Here is a 23,438-nt window from a genome sequence, read left to right as displayed (position 1 = left end):
CAACAACCGACATCAAAATTGGTTTAATATATAAGACATTCAATCAATAAGCGTAATTTTAAATTAAGCTGCCCTTCATTAATAGCGTTATGCGAGATATAAATAAAATGCGCGACTTTAGTCTGGCAATTCTTACTCAACCACCGGAGAGCAGTCGTCTTCGTGATGAGCAACAATGCCGTTTATACAAGCTCAATTGACGCGCAATACAATCTACACGTGCATGCGTATATATATATATATATATATATACATATATATGATTCGATAAATATATATGTTGCTTTTAAAGGGGAAGACCGGATAAGTGTTTCTTTGTTTTTATCGGACTATCCTCGACGCATACACGCGGCGTGGCAGCATGGCGAGAAGAGAGCGCGACGATCGACGATCGTTCGATGTGCGACTCGAGACGGAAACGATGCAATAACTCAAGCTAATTAAGATGGACGCGCGATGGAGCGCGACTCGCGCGGTCTCGACGGCGGGACAATCCTACACGAGAGAAAACACTCTCTCTTTCTCTCTCTCTCTCTCTCTCTCTCTCTCGTGAGGAAGTTACACCTCGATTTCGACTGACAGCCACGCGTCTGCGTGCTGCACATACAGCGTCGATTCCTTCTATCTATAGATTAGTCCATGCCATAAGTATTCGTGCGTGCGGCTGTGTTGTCGCACGTGCCACGCGAAAATGTAAGCTTCGCACGCTTCGGCTCGACGCGTCGATCGTCGCGGCCGCGCGCGATTATTTCGCACGCTCTTCGCGTCGCGCGTCGCGCGTGCATCGATTGTTTCGCGAGAACACGTGGACCAGCCGAAACCCACGTAGGACGACTCGCAGCGCCGAGGCTTATTTGAATCGAGCGACATAGCCTCGAACCGGACGTCCCGCTCGGGCCACGAACTCTCGAACCCCTCGTCCTCCGCGGGATTTAATTTTATTCATGCGCCGGGCGGGCGCGTTACGTACTCAAGCCCTTCGGGGAATCCCGAAAGATCATGCGGCACAATAATACGACCGATCGCGCACACCGGCATCAGTCTACAGTGTCATGAGAGGCCGACCAATCAGGGATTTATCGAGTTTCAAACCCGCGCCATCTTCATTTTTGAACAAAGCCAGGTTGGACATGGCTAGGAGCTGGGATCGGGTAGTAGTCGGCTTTGCGCTATTCGCGCCACAGTCGTCGGTACACGGCACGCTCCACTCCTGACTGGTTCGGCTCCTCCGCCACTCTCGCCCCCTCTCGGTTTCTCACTCGATCTCTTTCTCTCTCTCTCTCACCCTCTCCCTCCCACTCTCTCGCTCTCTTGTTCTCGCGCTCTATCTCCCTGTTTCTCGCTCGCTCGCTCGCTCACTCTTTTCCCCTCCACCGCATTTTCCCTCTCCCTCGTTGCCCCTCGGGTCTTCGCCTGACGACGCTGCTCTCTCGGGCATTCCGCCGGAAGCCAACGTCGCGTGAGGACACGTATTCGAGATATCGTAAAACGCGTACACGCCGCAGCCGCCGCCGTCGCCGTAGTCGTCGTCGCTTTCTAGTACACTCGAATTGAGTTCGAGTCGCGGAAACAGAGTTTATCGGGGAAGTATCGACGCGCAGAAGACAATTCAGCCGACATGAGCACCAAGGAAAACAACGAGGTCGCGGTCGAGAAGGTGACGGAGAACGATAAGGCATCCGGGGACGCAAAGTGCGAAATCAAAGGGATCAAGAGGCCAGCCGAGGTGAGTAAAATGCTCCTCGCGAGCGTCAATCGTCGGGGGATCGTCCTTTTCGTCTGTGTGAACGCGCGTTACGGTGATCTCTCTCTCTTTCTCTCTCTCTCCCCCCTCCCTCCCCCCTCTCTCTCTCTCTCTCTCTTCCCTCGCGGTACGATAATACACACGAAGCACGCTCATCGCGAAGCGCGCCATGCCGCCGCCGCCGCCGCCGCTGCCGCCGCCGTCGTCATCGTCGTCGTCGTCGTCGTCGGGAAATCATTGAATCGCATGGACGCGCTCCAACGAGATCGCGAACAGCGCCGAATTTTCCCGCCGATGTGCGTTTTCCACGTACTATCGTCGTCGATCGACGGTACGTGTCGAAATGTGTGTGCTCTCGCTCTTCGTTGCTCTGTGATTCGCGCCGCCGAGCGGGCGACGGAACCACGGTGAGAGAGAACGCCGCGCCGGCCGGCGTTTCTCCGACCGGACTCCATATTTTCGTTCGCGAGCAACCCCGAACGTAGTCGAGTTCGCTCGATCGGACGCGCCGCGTGCAAGGCACGTCTTTTCCGGCGCGCAGTGTTTTTTCGCTACGAGCGCGTAAGAGCGCGCAAGGGACGCCATTGCATTATTCGTCGGGCCGCCGCGCGAGCGCGACGATTCTCCCTCTCTCTCTCTCTCTCCTCTCTCTCTCTGTCTCTCTTTCTCGTGTTCTGTTCTTCTGCTCGCTCGATGGCCGACGACGACGATGATGATGATGACGAGGACGAAGACAACGATAGCGAGGACGAGGACGACGACGACGATGACGATGACGACGGCGACGGCGATGATGATAATGACGATGGCGATGACTACTCCTCTACCGGCCGCCGTCTATAATTATCAGTTCTGCGTTTCGCGTGTCCAAAGTTGAAATTCGAGGTAACGCGAGAGAGCCTACGTGTCCGTGCGTGTATGGAAAGGGACACGGAGAAAGAGAGAGAGAGAAGGAGCGCGTTATTTAACAGAATCGAGAGAGAGAGAGAGAGAGAAAGAGAAACAGATGAGGGAGAACGATCAGAGAAGGACAAGGAGAATCTCGGCGGCTGCTAGCGCCATGTGCTCGTTTCGCGCACGTCTCTCTCCTATCTCTATCCCTCTTCCTCTCCATGTCCGGCAAGTTCGCCTCTTCGCGGCAGCTAGGCTCCGAGCCGCACACGACATACTGCTCTTGCTGCTCGCTACTTCGTGCACAGATAGACTTGCTCGTCGGACGCCATTTTTATACGTGCCAATGTAGCGTCGCCATCCGGAAAAGCGGACGTCCCGCGCATTTTTCCGATCGTCGCGGTAGTCTGCCACCATTACTATCCTACTACCGTCACTCGTCGCTGTCGGTTTCCATTATGGCGGCCGAAACCAAGCCCGCGTTCATCGTTCTTTCTCTCTCTCTCTCTCTCTCTCTCTCTCTCGCTCGCTCGCTCGCTCGTTCGTTTGCACTTTATCTCTTTTCCCTCTCCTCTCTCTCTCTTTCTCTCTCTCTCTCTCTCTCTCTCTCTCTCTCTCTTCCGTTATGCTCCCACGCGTACACGCGTACGCGTTCTCTTTCCGACGTAATTGATCGATAATTCGCTATAAGAGGGTTAATCACGCAGGACGGTCGATCGATAGACGACCGACGCGTATCTACTCCAGGTCGACGCGTTGCCCTGAAATTGTTTACCGATCTGCGTGCATAAACACCGCGACGAAGGCTTCCTTTTCCTCTCACTCCCTCTGCCGGGCTCGCTCTTTCTCACTTTTCTCTCTCTCTCTCTCTTTCTCTCCCCCATCTGTCTATTTTTTTCTCTCTCTATCCATTCGTCTATATCTTGCTCGTTCTCCCTCGCTCTCTTTCTCTCTGTCTTTCTCTTTCTGTCCTCGGTTCTGCCAGTGTATAGTGGCGGTGGCGGTGTGACTCGTTCTGTCTTTCTCTTTCTCTCTCTCTCCTTCGCTCGTTCGCGCGCGCTCGTTCGTTCTCTCTCTCTCTCTCTCTCTCTCTCTCTCTCTCTCTCTCTCTCTCTCTCTCTCTCTCTGTCTGTCTTTCTCACTCTTCGTCGAAGGTACCCCACTTGCGCAGCTAGCGGCAACGCCGTGCATTATATACCCGGTGTGCTCTCCTGCCTCCCTGTTCTTTTCGCGGCTGTGGCGGTCGCGCGCAGCGGCGCGTTACTACGAACCTTCGAGAAAACATCGTTGCTGCGATTTTTCATCTTAGATCGTGGCAGTACCGTCGGGCGCGTCGCCGATACGCCGACGAGAGGGAGGAGGGGGGCTTATTTTTAGCCGATAATTTACCGTGCGATTGCGTTTCCTACGCGTAAGACGTAATGGACGCCAGCGGAAATTCGCAAAAATCGTAGTCGCGCGCAGCTGCACACGTACGGCGGCGACACGACGATCGGTTCTGGCCGGTCTCGCGGCGTCGGCGTCTTTCTCGGCACGTCACGTGGAAAGACCGGGGCAGCACGCAATGTGTACATACGATACGCACGGTACGCATAAGTTGACGCGGCTTTATTACGTCGATGACTCCTCCTGAGAGTATCTATTAATTCGCTAGATCGCGCGCGGTCGAATAAACGAGGTGAAGAGAGAAGCAGGAGGAGGCGGAGGACGAAAAGAGAAGGCATAGAGGGGGAGAGAGAGAGAGAGAGAGAGAGAGAGAGAGAGAGAGAGAAAGAACACGAGACTTGGGAAAAGGACAGGCGACGACGGCGCGCGTCTCTTCGGAAGCGGCGTCGAACGTGCGCTGTTACCGACGCGCACGAGCGTTCCTTTGAAGAACAACACTATCTATGAATATACGCGTGATTACTATCGCTCCGGAAGACGGGAGGAAAGAGAGAGAGAGAGTGAGGAGGGGAAGGGAAAAAGAGAAAAAAGGCAGAAAATCCGAGGTCAAGGCAGAAAATCGCGTTTGAACGCGCGAGAGGGAAACACATTTCGAGCGGAGAGCAGCGCGCTGGATTTTTCGGTTCACTTTGCAAAGCCTTCTGAAGTTGCCGCGTATCGTTCTGATATCGATATTTTCGACTGACTTTGCTGATTCAAGTGAGTCACGTCGTCGACGGTGATGACGACGGCGGCGGCGGCGGCAGCGGCGGTGGCGGCGGCGACTGCGACTGCGGTGGCCGGCGTTCGATATACGAGAGAAGGCGGGAAAGGCGTCGCGTCGATCGGATAACGCAGTTTATGGATCGATGTGCCACGAGCCAGAAATAACTTATTGCATTCAATGGTTATCATCGTGCGCCTCGCGAGCGGCCGGTTTTCGCGCGCGTTCCTTTTTATCGTTTAATTATCTTAATTAGTGCCGCCACGGCGTTTCGAACGCCGCCGCGTCCCGGCCGATTGGTCGTCGTGCCCGTTATTCGTTCGTTTTCCTCCGGTGCTTTCGCCACCGTCGCCTAAACCGCGAGCCCCCCGCTAGGCGGCGACTATCACGATCCTCGGCCGCCGACAGTCAAATTTCCTTCGCAGCGGCCCGCCCGCCTCGCCGCGGAGACATCGCCGATCTCTCTCGCCGATAATCCAGTATTCCTAAACGTCACGCGGTAATTACGTAACCGCTATTCATTGCGTCGATCGGCTGGTAAAGGAGAGAAGAAACGCGAGAGCGAGTCTATGCGATAGGTTATGAGCGTCGTTGGGTTATCTGGCGAGACCTCGTGATTGAGAACGGGCAGATAGGTAATCGCGCGCGAGCATAACAAGCGATGGCGGCGGCGGCGACGGCGACGGCGTCGTCTAACGGCACCGACAACACGAATACATCGCTGTCATTCGCGTCGGGAACATTTGCTACTCGTCGACCGAGGAGGATAGATGGGCGATGATTGCAACGAGAGTGATCGACAGATTCGGAGTAACGCGCGCGTGCGCACGCGCGCGCGTCAGCTTGTCGATCGGGTTTCCATTGTTTGTAGAACGTAGTCGGTAACCACCGATTCTTCATTAGCAGTTTATTGCAACAGGTCGATTCCGTATATGGCGATATGATTACTCCGAACAGTGTGTGTGTGTGTGTGTGTGTGAGAGAGAGAAGGGGGAAGAGAACAGGCGGGAACAGAGGGAGGGACAGAGCGTAACGTTGATTCAGCGTCGATTCAACGTCTCGATCCCGCTCTGACGCACTCTCGCTTCCACCACGAAAGCGAATCGCGCGCCACGCATCGATTACTTCCGGCATTATTGCCAACCGATCGCCGTGCGGCGATATCAATCGCGATCTGGACGCCATCGATTCCTCCTCCCTCGCTCCACCGTCACGCCACGTGACGTCGGCCTCGCGGAGTATCGTGCCGTCGCGTCGGTCTCTATGTTTCAGATTTGTGCTCTTACACGAAAGCATCGCGTTGCACGACACTCGGGCACACTGCCCCGGTGTCTTCCTCCTTCCTATCCCCCTTTCTCTCTTTCTGTGTCTCACTCACTCTCTCTATCTCTATCTCTATCTCTCTCTCGCTCTCGCTCTCGTCGTGCTCGCTTTGCGCGAGGTTTTACGTAGCGCGAATGTATCCCCGCCACGGCGTGCGCCTTCGTCATCTGCCAATCATCGTGGGCTTCTCACCGCGCGCGTCGCCGGTCTCCGCGTTTCCGATTGGTCGGCGCAGCTTCGCGCGCGCATCCGAAGCCGCTTTCTCGTACCCGCCGATACGAACGCGGCGCGCGCGTGTATACTATTACGCCAAGCAGCCGCCGACACCACCGCCACCATGGTTGGCCAGCAACGCCGTATGGCCACGAGTCCGGCGTTACACCGGCGTGACTCTTTCCCTCTTTCTGCGCTCGCTCGCTCGCTCGCTCGCTCGTTTGTTCGTTCGTTCGTTCGTTCGTTCGTTCGTTCTCGTTGCCGTGCGAAAAGCGGAGCGACGCCGGCGGAAGGCGCGCGCGTTGGTCGAATGTCGGAAACAGTCTCACGGAGACGACGCACGATAGTTGAAAGCGGATGCGCTCCTTAGCGCGTTTTTTCCTCAGCGGCTCTCGCCTCGCCTCGCCTCTCGCGATAAATCGCACTATCGCAATCGCGATGGTGTTCTGAGAACGCGACTTTGGAATATACGTACATTCCACTCTAGCTGACAAGATGTTTCCAGACGCGCGAATAAATTCGGAGCAAACCCCGCGCGCGTTCTCTCGGCCGTTGGGGCAGTCGTCTCCCTTTCTCTCCCTTCTCCTCTCCCCCCTTTGTTCCCTCCCCCTTCGCCCCCTCCTACCGAAATCGATAAACTATGATGCTTATTGCGTTATGGCCGTTGTATTACTACGGCACTACCATGGGGACTGGATCAAGGGCATGGTTCTACATTACAGCTCTCTCGGTGGAGAATTAAGGTTGCGCGTGGGTGACCGACGATGGGCGCCGGTGGATTCTCCCGCGTCCAGCAACCGTCTCACCCTCTGTCGCTCGAGATCGTTCGTTCTGGTGGAAATTCGCCCGATTATGAAATCACCTCGAGTTTCGTTCATTCGAATCAGCGGCTTGCGTCGATAAGCGTCTCGCGCGCGCGCGAGCGCGCGAGAGAGAGAGAGAGAGAGGGAGAGAGAGAGAGAGAGAGAGAGAGAGGCTTCGTTTAACGCTAAGCGTTTATCGGCAAAGTCGCGATGCACGGTCTCTACACTACTACCTGTTCTTCGCGTTTTCGGCACTGTGCCGGATCGCTCGGTAGAGACGCGGCTCCCTCCGCCATTTCCCTTTTCCTGCCCCGCCGTATTTTAACGGGTAGGGAAAATCCCCACCACCTCCCTTTCGTCGCCACCGTATTTCTTGGCGGGAAGGGACCTCTCGTCCTCCTCGCCCGCCATACGTACATGCTCTTTCCTCTCTGTCCTTGTCTATCGTCTTCCCCGCCGCGGCCCCGCAGCCGTCGTCGTCGTCGTCGTCGTCGTCGTCGTCGTCGTCGTCGTCGTCGTCGTCACCGCCGCCGCCGCCGCCACCACCGCCACCGCCACCGCCACCGCCGCCGCCGCTACCGCTGCCGCTGCCGCCGCCGAATTTTCTCTCCACCTTGTCGTTGCTTCAAAGTTGAAAAAATGGAGCTTTGGCGTCAAAATGCTTTATGCGGGCAGATTGGATGAATATCACGCAAAATTCTCTACTCCTCTCCGCGCGTTGAGATGTGCTTATAATCTGCAAGGATTTTTTTTTTCTTTTCTTTTAGTTTTGAGTTTCTCTCGAATTAATCTCTTTATGTATGTTACAGGAGAAGAATGAAGAGACGAAGAAACAGAAGAAAGAGGAGAATGGTGACGGTGAAGTAGAAGAGGAGGAATTGGAAGAGGAGATTGAAGAAGAGGAGGAGGTAGACGGTGACGGTGAGGAAGACGATGAGGACGATGACATACCGGAAGGCGAAGACGACTTGGAAGAAGGCGATGGTAAATAAACAATTTCTTTGATCAGTGAACCTCGTTCTCGATGAACTCGAGTTTTTCTCGGTGAGTCATATTTGTTATTTTATTGCAGAAGAGGAGGACGATGATGCGGAAGGTGACGTGGAAGGTGTAGAAGACGACGACGAGGAAGACGCATAATGAAGAAAGGGGGAAAAATATGTAATTAAGAAGGGAGGCGTTAGGCACGTGACGACATCATCGTCGATTTTTCGGCAGTCTCAGCAAACTTACTCTCATATTGAGTGGTTGGTAATAATGTTGATATCCATCGTGCCCAATCCACGTTACTGGATCCTTCCGATATACGAGTAAAAATTACCACCTCACCGGAATTGTGGCGGGCTGACACGCAGTAGATGCGGTCGCAATTCTATTTGTCTTGGCTCATCGCAATTCTGGTCGTCTAGCCGTCACCAAATGCTGTTAGGTAGTTTGAATGATAACCATATATTCGTCCTGAGAACTCGTTGAGTTTGATCCTATTTTCTATCTAGGCTCTCACTTTGGCTGTTCGCACGCACGTGCGTTTGTTCGCCCGTCCGTGCGTTCACTGGTCGTTCGATCGTGCGTCTCGTTCACACACACACACACACATACACATGCGCACACACACGCATACACACACATACACACACACACACTGTTCCCAAGACGAATCTATCGTTTTATCCGAACCACCTACTAACCGGTATTTGCCGTCATCTGGCTTTCTTCGCGCGACAGTTTTATAATAAAAACTTATTTAAGAAATAAAAAACTATTATATTTAAATAGTGTAAAATGGACATTTATGGTGATTTTTTTTTTACATTAAAATCAAATTTACGTTTGTAGTTCGACGAATGTCTCTCACCTTGTGCGTGTGATATGAGTTTTTCTTCGGAAACGGTAATTGCAGTGTCTTCACAGGAGCGCGAGGCTATATCGTATACAATTGTGCGTGTTGTGTACACTTTCGCGCGATGTGAATGAGACAAATAAATAAAGTAAAATAGGCACGAAAGGGCATCTCTCGACATTCAATATATACAAAAGAAAAAGGAAAAAAAGGAAATGAAAGAGTGAACGAAAAAGGATCTAACAAAAATAGTCGTGACTTCGCTTCGTGCTCCTGTTTGATGTAGAGACCGAAATTGAGATAAGGTTTAATGCAACGCTCGCGTCAGGTAGTGTGGATGAGTAAATATATGACTTTAATATTGCATAATAATTATACATAGTATGTATAAAGTTACGGAATAAGAAACATTTTATTATTAATGAATATTATTATGTAAACTTAACGTAATAGCGGAGGGAGGTTGTTACACTTTAGGCTTGGGCATAGATAAGGGAGAGCATCGAACAGTCAACTCGCCAGTTGAATTGCTGTAAGGGGCACCATCACCCTTCTCGATTCCTTTAAAGCAACAATATCATTTTTTGTAGGAGATAAGAGTTCAATTACATGTAGATAAATATATATTTATAACTCCAGAACTGCCGTGTGTTGCATGACGCGAAAATTACAAAAGAAAATATCGAGCTACGCGACTACTATTGTGTGACAATTATGTGTTGAGTACTCTCCCCGTATAGCGATGATGTTCTTACCTGAATGTAATTCGAGACGTTCCGATTACTTTTACGTGTCGTGATCTTTTTATCTCGATGTGGACTAACTCTTAGCAATGGTTCGTTGACTCGTCGCAGAATAAGTTGGCAGTATTTGTTCATTCGCTTGTGGTTTTCCACGTGAATTTTTCTTTTTTTTTTTCCCCTCCAGTGGAATCGGTATCTCGATATACTCTGACGTACTCATATTTTTGCCACGCTCATACCCACACGTACACACACTGACGTAAATACTGCGGCGCGTGCGCGTCCACGCACGCACACGTGTCGCAACGGTACTCGAGGATCTTTTTATTATTTAACAACTCGATGACGATGATTACTCACTGGTTGCCGAGATTACCGTGAGGTAGAGAGAGAGAGAGAGAGAGAGAGAGAGAGAGCGAGAGCGAGAGAGAAATGACTCTTTTTGCTGGAGTCGGTGAATCGTTGCGATTGGCAGGTCCATACCGCTACTTATTTCGGGAGTTAGTAAATGAAAAAAGGGTGAAGAGACATTGCGGTTACGATACCATTGTACCATAGCTGCATAATAATTAAATAAAGGTAATGATAATTTGGATGCGAGAGGATGTCCCGTTTTAATGTACAAATATTTTCGAATGAGATAGTTAAATAAAACGCAGTTAGATCAGAGAAAATGAATTCGTTCTCATAAGTAGTGTGATGGGTTTGATATCTGAAAATGAAAATGGAAAAAAAAAAGAACTATGCGGAGATGGCAGTGTGTAAAAGGCTGCTCCCACCCACGGACTAAGATCCTGCTGTATGGCAACCGAGGAGATGGCGGGAGTTGGACCGTGTATACGTTAATACTTGCGAAAGTCTCGATTCGCGATTACCCGATACAATACGGAGAACACGAAAATTCGAATATTTCTTTATGAGTACATACATGTAACGCGTCCAACGACCGATGTCAATGTGATGATGATGATGATGATGATGATGATGATGATGATGACGACGATGATCACCATGATGATGATGATGATGATGATGATGATGCGTAGAAATCATACCATCTCCGGCAGTCTCTGTTAATCTACGGTTTTATACGCAATCCGCTATGCTGTATTTACACACGTGTTTGCTTCAAGATAGTAACTTGACGATGATTGTTGGCAAAGGACTATCTTAAAGTACAGGTGCCTGAGCAAAATGAATACTTTAGCGATCATAGTATACTATACATACATACTATAAGCATAGCTCCATTTAATTTTATTGTAATATAATGCCAAGCCCCGTTTGCAACATGCATACATGACACACACACACACACACACATATATACACATCATACATACATACACGTATATACATCCAGAGAGAGAGAGAGAGAGAGAGAGAGAGAGAGAGAGAGAGAGAGAGAGAGAGAGAGAGAGAGAGAGAGAGAGAGAGAGAGAGAGAAGAAGAAAGAGACTTGCGTCTTGTACGTCAAGCTCGACGGAGTACAACGGTGCACGTCGTGCTCGAGTATTCGACGCGATTCGGAAAATTCACTCACTGGTGCTAACGGGTCTTACAATCAATCAGGCTGATCGCCCACATACCGTTACATCCCTACGTTCGTTAGGTAAGCATGAAAGGGAGTTTAAGACGTAAAATCTGGTAACGCGACACGTGTCTACGATTTAAACGTAAACGAACATCCTAGGCTAAGAATTTGGTTTGTGTGTTCAAGCTACTTTTGTACAGGATACCATCGCATCATCTCTTTCAACTTAACAGTAACCGACACCACAGACTATATATTTCTGCCCATTCCATCAAAACTGAAACTTTCATTGTATTTTTAAGTAAATACATTTTGGAAAACAACACGAGATGTTTTTTTATTCTTCACATGTATGTGAAGCAAAATATTTCTTCCCCGCTCATACATAGATATATTTATCTATACTACATGTGTTATACATTATTATATATGCATAATGTATTGCCCGCCAACCATGCGAATACATATGTGCAGTACGTGTGCGGTTGAGAGAGAGGGAGTGAATGAGAGAAAGAGATTGTAAAGTAGTGTTGTGTGAGAATTTTATATATATATATATACATATATATATATATATATATATATGTATATATATGTACGTAAGCTACGTTTTTTAGATAATTAGTTTTAAAATAACAGATAAAACACGCGTTTATATAACACACTGCCGACTTCTCGCGCTAGACATAGGAGATCGCTACTTATCGATCAATGTTATGTAAATATACAGTTGTAACTGTAAATATGACCTTTTGTTGTATCTTTAAACAGGATATTAACTGTTTGCGGAGTGATGCTACGCAGTAAAGTAAGAATGAACGTGTGTATCGTTTTACCACCTTCCGTTCTCTACAGTGCGCATTGTTCCCGTTTGATTTAATAATCTGCGGCGATACTTCCGTAGACGATAGACCTTTTTATGCATGGCATATTGTATATAAGTAATCAATAAACTCGCGATATTTATATGGTACATGAGGTCGTTAAGAGATTACGGATACCGCTTACAACGATAATTTATTTACATATAATTATGTGACATATTTTATAAGATATTCTCTTAGGTTTAAGGTACTAGCCGTCTGTAATATATATCTTATACATTATGGTGAATAAATGATCTCCGAGAAAATTGTAAATATATACACACATAAATATATATTTATGTATATTTATACTCACATCATACATAATACATTACACTTATATACTTTTTACACAACTATATATAATATGTGTATTCTGTCTCTATCATTTATACATGTATAGATTTATAAACCGAAATATGTATGTATGTGTGTGTGTGTGTGTGTGTGTGTGTATGTGTGTGTGTATGCGTGCGCGTGCATGCGTTATGTATGTATATGATATATATACATATCGCACTATTATATGTTATTCAGCTCAATAAAATTGTTTAGATTAAAGAAGAGGATGCGCATTTCTTTCTATATTATTTTTAAACAAAGAAAATACGTGGACATGCGCGCGCGGTACATCCGACTCTTTCAAAAAATCAATGTTTCTTCACAACGACTCGATGATTTGATTCTGTCAGTTTAAATATTTACCAATATATACATAGATAACAATCGTGCAAACATAATTTTATAGAAATGTAACTGTGCAGAAAAGAAAAGTAACAAAATAAGATACTGTAATAACAATATAAGATAGCGTAGGAAATATAAGATACTGGACAATATACGATGCTCGTTCAAGGCTCCTGTTTTTTAAGCCGAGAACTCCGCCTTGACGGTGGCGACAGTTGTCGCTGAGCTGTTAAAAACAACAACCTTGTAAAATGTTCTCTTACCATAGCACCGTATGGTAAATGAACTGCGTTATCTTGTTGGTTAAACAATTCGTATGCGTTGACATTCCGTAACGGTCGTGTTAACATGAAGTACAAACATTAGTCTAGTATTAATGCGTGCATAAAACGCAAAAAGCACAAAATAATGAATTTATAATTTTAATATGTAAAAGCAGAGAGGAACCTGAAAGAGCGGCCGACACGACATTTTCTGCGACACCGACTTTCCGCACTGGGAAAGGACGCCATCTGCATCCATTTTGAGAGGGGAACTACGATGGTACATCCACTTTCAGGTCTCGGTGGTAAAATCTGCATGTGGTGGAAGTCCGTGCTACGTCCATTTTCAGGCGGTTTATGTCCGTGCTGCAACCACAGTTGCCATCTCTATGCCAGATTATGCTCAGAGGTCTAAAAGAGCGCGAGGGGGGGAGGGAGGAGGAGCAGGAAAAATAAAAGTACGTATTAAATGTTAAATCTTCGAATACATGTTGCCGTATCAAAGTCTCCTCTATAATAAACGATTTGACATGTCTGGAGACGCATGATGTATCGTTGCCCGCGTCCCGTTCCCTTCGTCCTGCTTCTCGCATTCAGCATCCCGTCCGCTCCGGACATTCTTATCATCATTGAATATTAGATGAAAAGTAGAAGAGTTATTGTCCGCGGCGGATAATCTCCCTGTATAAAATGTCGAACTGAAACATATTAAAAAGTATTGACATTTTGAATACGTCTGAATTCTGCTTTCTGGTCCGAAGAAAGGGACTAAAAAGTATTAGTTCTCATTAAATTTCACCGCGCTAAATGCGAGATGGCAGTGGTGAATGCTTCGCATTAAAAAGGATTCAATTCATTTCAAACACGCCTTGTATTCAATCGCAATCGATAATTTTCAAATGCGAACTTTCGTATTGAAAAGTATTCGCTTCTTCTCCTAATTGTTTTCGGATTCAGAGGCATACAAGATTTTCACGTTCTATTCCCCGTCGCATTGAAAAGTATTGGCCCGCGATCCAATCTGAGATTCCCGCAAAGCAGAATTCACGACAAAATCTCGTGAATGCGAAACAATACTTTTAAATACTTTTAAATACGACATTTTATACAGGACTAACATTTAATAAGAACGAGACAAAATTCGCATGGGATGAAATTCCCCACTCTTTAACGCTACCATCACCTTTAATTATTCTCCGACAGCGGCGTCACAACAACTTTGGCACTCTGTACGATTAGTTGCTAACACATTTTCTAATCGTACACATTCCTCTTTAATTAACATAAAGCTAACAAATGTCCGATGCTTCGACAGAATAATTTTCTTTATTTTCAGTAATCAATAAATAGTAAATCAATGTCGCGTACAGTTGAAAGGCCACCTCGCATTCCCCTCATCGTCCCGGAACCTTCGAGAAAAGAAGAGACGCTCAAGGACAAGTCTCACTTGCTTCGACCGCCGCCGAGACTCGCAATGTTTACATCGCGCCGATTGTGTTGATCGGCTCGCGAGCGACGACACTTTTTGCCCTTCGTATTATAATACTCGCGCACCTCGTATATTCGTCCTCATTCCATCAACAGCAGCCGTGCGTGACACGCTCGTCACTTCCGTCTCGTGTTTAATTGAAAGAAATGTATCTCGTCGGTCCTCGAGATATTCAATCCGTCGGCATCGCGTTGATTAACCGCACGGTCGAATCGCGAGTATCGGCATTAGAAGCGTGAGTGAGTGAAATCCGGAGGACTCCAGCAGCCGGAAAGCAGGACGCCGGCAGCGATACGTCACGTTTCCAGGTATGTGGAATCATTTATCATGCGGGAGGTCTCCGATAACGAGAGCGGACGTTTGACGAATTTTCCGGGAATAAGAAGTCGGAATTTCCCGCTCGGCATTCACAATCCGTCATCATTCGACTAGTAATCATCATTTTATGAACCTGCAATTACTCTCGTCAATCTCTGTCTGTCTGTCTATTTTGTTGCGTTGTTGTATACAAAAGATATTGATCCAGACAGAGACGGTTCATGACCGCGGATCTCTAATTCAATATGTTCTCAATCAAACATTCTGAATAATTCCCAACTGTATGAGTATACCGGTCTTGTGTAAGAATATTCAACGTCATACCGCTTCTTAGACTGCGACCTTTTTTGTTTTCGGTCAGCGCTTCTTTCGAGTCTATTTACTTTCGTCACGGGATCTAAATTTAAATGTCCATTCGTAAAAGAATATTTTCGAGAGCACACAATTGTTGTCTCCGCTTCTTGTTGTCACTTTTCTTCGTCAGCTCTTTCAAGAGCTCCAAGTCCTATCTAGACTTTCAATGTTAATGAAGAAAAAAAATCGTAGCGAATATTCTCCACTCATCCCGAGCAAACATTCTTTCTCTACCGCAGCTTACCAACCAAGAACTCTAAATTTTTGTTCCAGACGTTGCGGGAAGCAAGTCCGGCGGACGCGCGGATGCCGCACCGGAGGATTCGGTTCGGGCCAAGCAGAGTTGGCCGGAAGGTAAAGTTTACAACTCTTGAAAGTCCTTCAAGTCCCATTTAAATTTTCAATGTTAGAACAAAAATATAAAGATAAAAATTTCTTATCAAAATATTTCGGTATTTTCGATTCATCCCGATCAAAGATATTCTCTCTCTACCGCAGGTTATCAACCGGGAAAATTATTTTTTTGTTTCAGTTGTTGCGGAAAGCAACAGCAGTCCGGCGAACGCGGATGCCGCACCGGAGGATCCGGTTCGTGCCAAGCAGAGTCGGTCGGAAGGTAAATTTTACAAGTTTCCTACACATCTGTGTTCAACCCTTTACGACCTTTGCCTTCGTAACTTGTTCCTCATCAGCTCTCTTGAAAGCTTCAAGTCCCATTTAAATTTTCAATGTTCGAACAAAAATATAAAGATAAAAATTCCTTATCAAAATATTTCCGTATTTTCGATTCATCCCGATCAAAGATATTCTCTCTCTACCGCAGATTATCAACCGGGAAAATTATTCTTCTGTTTCAGTTGTTGCGGAAAGCAACAGCAGTCCGGCGAACGCGGATGCCGCACCGGAGGATCCGGTTCGGGCCAAGCAGAGTCGGCTTGAAGGTAAGTTTACATGTTTACTATAGTTCTCTGTTTGACCTTTGGCGATCTAGAGCTGGGATATAATTTCCGGCTCGACTTGAATTACGATCGCAGAGGGTAAACTACTCTTTTACTCGCCCGCACTCGTTGGTCTGATCTAATGAGCGAATGTGAATTTTTTGTTACAGACTTGAAGCGGAACGTGGCCGGCTCTGACTGCAAGTCGTTTCGGTGAGTCAAAATGAAAAGGGAAACAATATTCTGCATGACGGATGTGGGACTAAAAATATCGTTCGAGTCAATGCGAATTGCAAATAGATTCTTTCTGTGTGTTTGTGACGTTGAATAACATACATTACTCGAAACAATCAGGGGATTATTTAAACAATAGCCTGCATTACATACGAGATTTAAAATACCGAATGATTCTCTTTTGATGTTCGGTCATCTGAATAAGAGATATTCATATTTACAAACGCCATACGGTCATTAGCTGCTTTATTTTCATTTTTCAAACGGGCCGCAGAATTATTTAACGACAATTATTTGACAATATTCAATTGTCCATGTAAAATATATTCATACGCCGGCATTTATGATATAAAATGATATTCATCGGCATTTATGATATAAAATATATCAGTAAAATGTATCAGCCGATACCGTTGGCTAGTTTTTCTTTTATTTTCAAAACAGGCTGTAGAATTATTTGGCAATATTGTCCATTCATCACGATCCCTATTGTCTCGAGTAGCGTATAATGCGCGCAGAAATTGCGCCAGCGCACGCCGAGCTTGAGGTATCCTCGCTCGCGTGCCTTTGAATATCGCGACCGCGGTTATCAATATACGCGTTTTTATTCGCGCTGCTAACAAAGAAAGCTTAAATTCTCATTTCACCAAAGTATCGCGAACGTAAGCTTCGTCGTGACGGAACTATCATGCGTGAAAACTTTGCCACACTCTCTCTCTCTCTCTCTCTCTCTCTCTCTCTCTCTTTGTGCTCTCTCGGAGCGACCGGTTTCTAATTGTCTAATCTTTCCTCGCACGCATTCGCGAATATTCTCGTAGATATCGAGACTCCCGCATTTTCGCGACTTTTCAGGCGCGATCGCGAAAAGCGCTGTACGAATCCGTTGGACGAGTCGATAAATTTTCACGGTTCTTGCTCTTCGCCGATCGAGTTTATAGAGTACATTTTGCAGCGCGTAAAAGGTTTCCACCGATGTCGACGTAAAACGTTGGTTAATTGACGTAAATATCGCCGCTCTAATACCGCGTATCGACCGCGTCGCGAAAGTGTAGCAATCAACGTGGGACGCGCTGCAAGATGAATGCTGCGCGACATGGAGAGCGGTAGCGGACATGGACGGACATTCGGTGGATCTGGTTGGATGCAACGGGACATCATCAATATCATCATCGGTGAGCGTTTGACTCAATGCTCGCAGAGAGCTCTTTTATTATTACATTGTGCATGCCGCAAATTTGCATTGACTTTTGTAACGAAAAATATATTCCATGAATTATTGCCATATATTGTTGCCATATATTGTTGCCATATATTGTTGCCATATATTGTTGCCATATACTATTGCCATATATTATTGCCACATATTGCCATGTATTATCGCCATATATTATGGCCACTTGAAATCGCGCAATCAATCGAGAAACTGAATTTACCGATAATCGCAAAGGCGCGCGGCAAATGTCACGGACGGGTGACAGCACCCCGTCTCAGGGCTGCCCGATAATAATGCTCGTGCTGCAATTTAATTTTAAATCACAGACCTCCGGTCGCAGGAAATTTTCTATCGCGGAATGTTCCCGAGAAACGCTCTTGATATAAACGCTGGTTATAAGCGAACTTGCCTCGTTCGGGCCTCGTCGCGGCGGGCGTTGTCGCGAAAAATAATAAAGAGTTAAATATCCGCACCGTTGTGAAAGGTGGGGGAAGGGGGCGATAGCGTCCCTTCGCGAGTAGAATGTTAGGCCCTTGCGAACGCGAGCATTAAATTTCACCTCCAACTAGTTTCTTCGCGGGAATGGCTCAAGATACAGGAACGCGCTTTTGCCACAATATAATCCTATATCAACCCTATCCTCACCATAAAGCTCGACCATAAAGCACTTATATAATGTTCTAGTGTTATATAAACGCGTAATAATGTGCGGGACCGTGCCTGTCAAGTACGCTATTATCATGGTTGTAGCACGGACATAAACCGCCTGATAGTAGATGTAGCACGGACTGCCACCATATGCAGGTTTTACCGCCGAAACCTGAAAGTGGATCGTAGTTCCCCTCTCAAAATGGATGCAGATGGCGCCTTTTCCCAGTGCGGAAAGTCGGTGTCGTCGAAAACTCCGTGTTGGCCGCTCTCACGTTCCTCTCTGGTAAAAGTACCTCTTTGTATAACGCGTTGCCAACAGTCGTTCGTATTTGCGATGAGATTTTTATCGGAGAAGGAGATTTTCGGGCATTGACAAGATACTGCATTAAAGATCGACGGTCAAACAAACAGGCAGAGACAGTCGGTATGATATCATTGTTTCCCGATCGCTAGTCGCAAAGTTGCACTCAGAGCTGTCGGTGTTCAAAGTTGAAATGTAAGGTACAACATATATATTTACGATATTCAAAGCAAAGTCGTTCTCGCTCATACTGATTCTGTGATATCGCGTGCTGCATCGCGTGCTTATCGCTAACCAAGCCAAATGAAGAAAATACGCGTAATTTTATACATTGTGGCAAGAAACACGCTCACCTTCGCGTTAACCAGAAGACGGAAGGAGCGCGTAGTCTGCGCTCGACCGGTGGCGCCCTCGACGAGCGCGCGTATCCCGCCGCGAACTACAAGAGTTCGCGAGAGACGCGCAAGCTGTCACTTGTTGCGTTGCCTTCGGCTTCGCCGTCGCTCGTCTCGTCTCGTCCGCTCCGGTTCAGGAGCTCCCGGCACCACGCTTACCGGTCGGCCGTCTCGAGATCGAGCGTTCACGCGTGTTAACGTTTTTCTCCGCACGCGCGATCACGTTTCCCTCCGCGGCGTTCGGGAACGCGCGAGACGCGGCGAACAGTGCGGAGATTTTGCCGCGCCGGAGTGCCGAAGTTCGTCCTTTTATCTCACGAGTGCGCGACCAAAGGATCTATCGCGGCCACACACGCGCAACCTGCCGCGGTACCGTTCACCTTCTCGTCTCGACGTCGATCTCTCACAATCAGCGAAAAATTATGGTGAGTGCAACAAAACTACTGTCGACATTTGCGATCACGAACGACCGATCACGTCACGGCGATATGCCGGCGTGCGTAGAATTCCGCGGCGCTTTGAATTCGAACGTCAGTCTGATGTTTTCATTTTTACCGAATTTTGGAGGTGACGCGTTCAATTTGCACGGACGTGTTCGGATCTGCCGCTAAACTGCGCGAGAGCTCGTTCGTATTCGTTTTACGCTCGTATGTGCTCTCTGTGCGATTTTCCGTCTCGCTCTTGCCCCCTTTGTACCGTGTTTCGTTTTATTCGCGAGATTTTTTCGAACGAAACAATGAAATTGCTCGGTGTCTACAGAATATTTCTCGTGTATCCTGCGCTATTCACGTCCCATCGGCCATTTTGATCCGAAGAATGGTGTGCAAAAACAATCGTGTGATCGCGTTAATGACGCGGTACAATTATTAGTAACCTAACCCAACCTAACCTAACCTCCTCGTCAACCTTCGATCCAAAGATACTTGGCGCGTAATTATCAGCAGATACAAAACGACGCGTCACGTACGCGGCTTTACTTTATTATTAAGTGCTCCACACTTCCCCGCTGATGAGACCGAATGTTAATAGAGCGTGGTGAATTTGTCGAAATTGAAGAAGCGACCCAGAGCGTCATTCCTCGAGATTACCGTCTCGACGATCGCCCGTGCGGTCTCTCTTTGCGAAAAGCTGCAGACACGAAAAGCAGCGCGTATCTTTCTTCAGCCACGTTACTCCTCTACACGATCACCACGCGTCCGCGTGATTATTCATTAGCACACGGCAACGGCGTCTCTCTCGCCATCAGTGTTATACTCGTCTACCCTGCTTTATCGAATGTTCGAAGCGTCTCTCCCGAGACGAGACGAGACGAGACGAGGCGAGAATTCACCGTTCCGCCGTGAGTACAGTCTCGACCCGGCGCGGCGACGGCGAGGACGAAGCGCGATTCACGCGTGTAATCGGCGAACGGCGATTCTGCCGAGCGAGCTCTCAGGTACTCTGCGAGTACCGGTCGCACCGGGAATGATCCCCGGTGCGACCGGCAATAAAGGAGGCTCTCCTTTCGCCGTCTTCTCCGAGGGAAGCAGCGTGCGTTGCTGCTCCTTTCAATCGCGCTCATCGCGCGTGCATCGCGGCCGAAAAAAGAATGCACGCCGCCCTCGCAAACAAGCGAAGACGACGTGTGGCGGAGCTTCTCTCACGCGTCACTCTGTCCCCGTCTGTCCGACGTTTATCTGTACCTCGTACTCGCTCGAGCGGCTTCGCGTTTCCCTTTGTCTCCTCTCGCGCTTGTCCGCTTCTCGCATGAACAGTCCGGAGCTGTGACTAAGGTTGCGCGTTTGCCTGTGGCGAGAATTTTAATTCGCTGCGCGAGCTGCAGTCCTGCAGCTCGCGCAGCGCTCGCTCTCGCCAGTGTCTTTCATTCGCGGAACTTCTCTCTCGCTTCAACCTCGGCTCCGTCTCTCCGGCGCGCGCGCCTTATCGTCGCAGCAACATTGTAGCGAGAGAGTATTTTTCGAGTAGTTCTCGTCTCTTTCCTCTCCGAGATCAAATGCGCTGGAAATTGTGCATGGGGTCGGACAGCCGGAGAAGATCTGCGAAAGAAACTGATCCCTCATCGAGTGAACATTGAAACGCGTGAAGCGTCATCACATCGGAGGAATGAGAGGCATTGTTGGGCGTTTGGAAAACGGTGCCCCTAAACTTCTGCGCCCATGCTTCGCCTTAGACGCCAGTAGTGCTACTATATACTCCTTGATCTCTCCCTCCCTTTCTCCGTCCCTTTGCCCCCGCTGCTCCTTTCTCTCTCTCTCTTCTCTTCTTTCTCCTTTTCCCCTTGCGCCCAGGTTCTGCCGTTCGCTTTTTCACGAGAAACAGAGAGAGAGAGAGAGAGAGAGAGAGAGAGAGAGAGAGGAGAGAGGTAGGTCTAAAAGCAAGGGCAGCAATCTCCGTTTTCAGTGTGTGAAACTGATCAACTACTCTCGGATCAATCTCGCGCGCGTCGACGCGACGTGACGCGCAACGAAAGTGCTTCTCCGCGAGCTTCGCCGAATTATTCCCGCCCGTCGCGCGGCGATTTTCTGGAAAATCGACGACTTCTTCGTTTCTCGAATTCTCCGCGGCTACGCGGGTTCGCGGGTACGCGAGCTCTCCCGGGGAACCAGTTTCCAGCTGTCCAGCGTCCAGTTTCACCGCGCGCGCGCGCGCGGAAACACCGATACGCGTTACGCGTGTACGCGTGCGAGCTGTGCACGCGGCGCTGCGTTTTTCTCCGGCGCCTTTACATTAATGCCGGTCGGGTCGCGTGTTGAATCACACGCGCCGGTCCGAAAAAACGGCAGAAAAACTTTGCCATCCGAGAAGCGAGAAGGGCGTCGGGCGTAAATCTGCGGGAGTTGCTCGCCACCGGCCGGACTTTCTCGCCAACTTCCTCCGTCGCTCGAGGGCGAAACTTGCGCCCCTAGGCGCTAGTCCGAGGGCCAGGACTTTTCGCTTCCTCGCTCGCGAGAAATTTTACGTCCTGCAAGCTGCTCCGAGGGTGTCGCGAAAATGGCCAACGCTACATTAAGCTAGGCGGACTTGACGGACTCCGTTGTATATTTTCCTCTGCGTATGGCGCGGCGGGTAGAAGGCAGATAGAACTCGTAGAACGGTCGTTATCAGAGAATACGTGCCAATTACGTGTACGGGCGCTCTAAAATGAACATTTTCATTTTCCGCAATCGCGGACTTTGCGGCGAAGCGATAACTTTCTCTCTCTCTCTCTCTCTCTCTCTCTCTCTCTCTCTCTCTCTCTCTCTCTCTCTCGTTGTAGCGCTCTCAGGTATCCACCTTTCGCGAGATAAACTTGTTCATATATATATTCGCGCCTCGTGCTTCGGTCAAGTATGAGACAAGCGGCTATATCGATATTACGTAATGAACTAGATCCTAGATTGGAATAAAAGCACACAGGAGGGGCAGGGCTCTTTGCGCAGGGATGATCCCCCGCGAGAAACTTGTCGGCGAATAGAATACGTAGAAACGGAGGGGGCGGAAAATGTAACGAGATCCTCTCCGCCGCTCAGGCTTCCGCGTCGCGAGGATTGTTGATCGGAGCCGAATGCAGAGTAAATCGAGCCGAGCTACGGAGCCCGGAGAAAAGATCGCTCCTCGGCTGCCAGAAATAATTTTCTCCCCCAACGTGAAGCGAAGGGCGCGCGCGTCCGCAACCGAAATAGGCGGATGTGAGACGCACCGACGCTTTATACTCACGAGTTCATTCATAGGAGCGAGAGAAGCGACGACAGCGAGGGCGGCTCGGGAGAGGAGAGACAGACATTTGAGTTTAAGGTCGGTCCCTCTCCTCCTTCGTTAAACACGAAACATTTCTCTCTCTCTCTCTCTCTCTCTGTCTCTCTCGTTCTCGTTCTTGTACGATTGAACTCACGACTGCGGATCCGGTCCGTAGATTTGCGACACAGCGCCCACATTTTCCCACATCGGATATCGCGCGCGCGTTTGACTTTTTATTCGTCGCGTCGTCGCTTTGATATTGACGCGCGACGCTCCTACCGCCTTCTTCTCAAGAATCAAGTCCGCCGCGTCAAATGTTTTTAAGCAACTTTACGAGACCTTCGGTCGGTGATGCATCTCTCGGCGGGATTCCAGCTCTGAGATGCTCGTGACGCGCGCGCGCACGCACTTCTCTATCTTTCTCCTCCTTCTCGGAAGTTTTCTCGAGAAAATCTCCGCGGAGAGGCAGATGGCGGCAGATGGTGGGCTACTGGATCAGGTCAGATCTCGCGGACAAAGAGCAGCCGAACCTGCCGACCTGAGAGAGGAGGATCCCCACGGTAACGCATTCCTCAGTCAGGATTGGGCGGATAATGTGCACATACCTGTGCCTGCAACGGGCACTTGAAGTGTAACGGCGGCGGGGGGGGGGGCGGGGGTCTCTTCACAGTCCGTGCTTTGTGGCGGCGAAATTATCCTTCCCCTTGCGCGCGCTCGTCCCTTTCCTCCCGTTCGCTCGCTCACTCGAAATCGCTCACGCTGTGTCGGCGCG

General features: G+C 48.6%; 2 protein-coding genes across 2 annotated transcripts in view; both read left to right on the top strand.

The window, feature by feature from the left end:
• Positions 1–1,304: 1,304 nt before the first annotated feature.
• Positions 1,305–10,306, top strand: LOC105187397 (glutamic acid-rich protein). The gene is made up of 3 exons (XM_011148175.3): positions 1,305–1,726; positions 7,933–8,107; positions 8,196–10,306. The coding sequence occupies exons 1-3, from the start codon at positions 1,619–1,621 to the stop codon at positions 8,261–8,263; spliced, it is 351 nt and encodes a 116-aa protein (XP_011146477.1). The 5' UTR covers positions 1,305–1,618; the 3' UTR covers positions 8,264–10,306.
• An 8,750-nt stretch (positions 10,307–19,056) lies between these two features.
• The window catches only part of LOC105187420 (uncharacterized), a 215,875-nt gene continuing 211,493 nt past the window's right edge, over positions 19,057–23,438 (top strand). The window contains exon 1 of the mRNA XM_025299105.1: positions 19,057–19,374. The gene's annotated coding sequence lies outside the window, so the exon portion shown is untranslated. The remainder of the gene's footprint in view (positions 19,375–23,438) is intronic.

The sequence above is a fragment of the Harpegnathos saltator genome, unplaced genomic scaffold (assembly GCF_003227715.2).
Source record: "Harpegnathos saltator strain DR-91 unplaced genomic scaffold, Hsal_v8.6 scaffold252, whole genome shotgun sequence".
Lineage (NCBI taxonomy): Eukaryota > Metazoa > Arthropoda > Insecta > Hymenoptera > Formicidae > Harpegnathos > Harpegnathos saltator.
Note: the sequence above shows the minus strand (reverse complement) of the source record. Positions and strands in the feature narration are given on the sequence as shown.

Bases quoted from the DNA above. Each gene is read 5' to 3' on its own strand.
- LOC105187397 (XM_011148175.3), top strand. From the start codon at position 1,619: ATGAGCACCAAGGAAAACAACGAGGTCGCGGTCGAGAAGGTGACGGAG. The intron at 1,727-7,932 runs GTGAGTAAAATG...TGTATGTTACAG, and splicing joins GGATCAAGAGGCCAGCCGAG to GAGAAGAATGAAGAGACGAA. The intron at 8,108-8,195 runs GTAAATAAACAA...ATTTTATTGCAG, and splicing joins CGACTTGGAAGAAGGCGATG to AAGAGGAGGACGATGATGCG.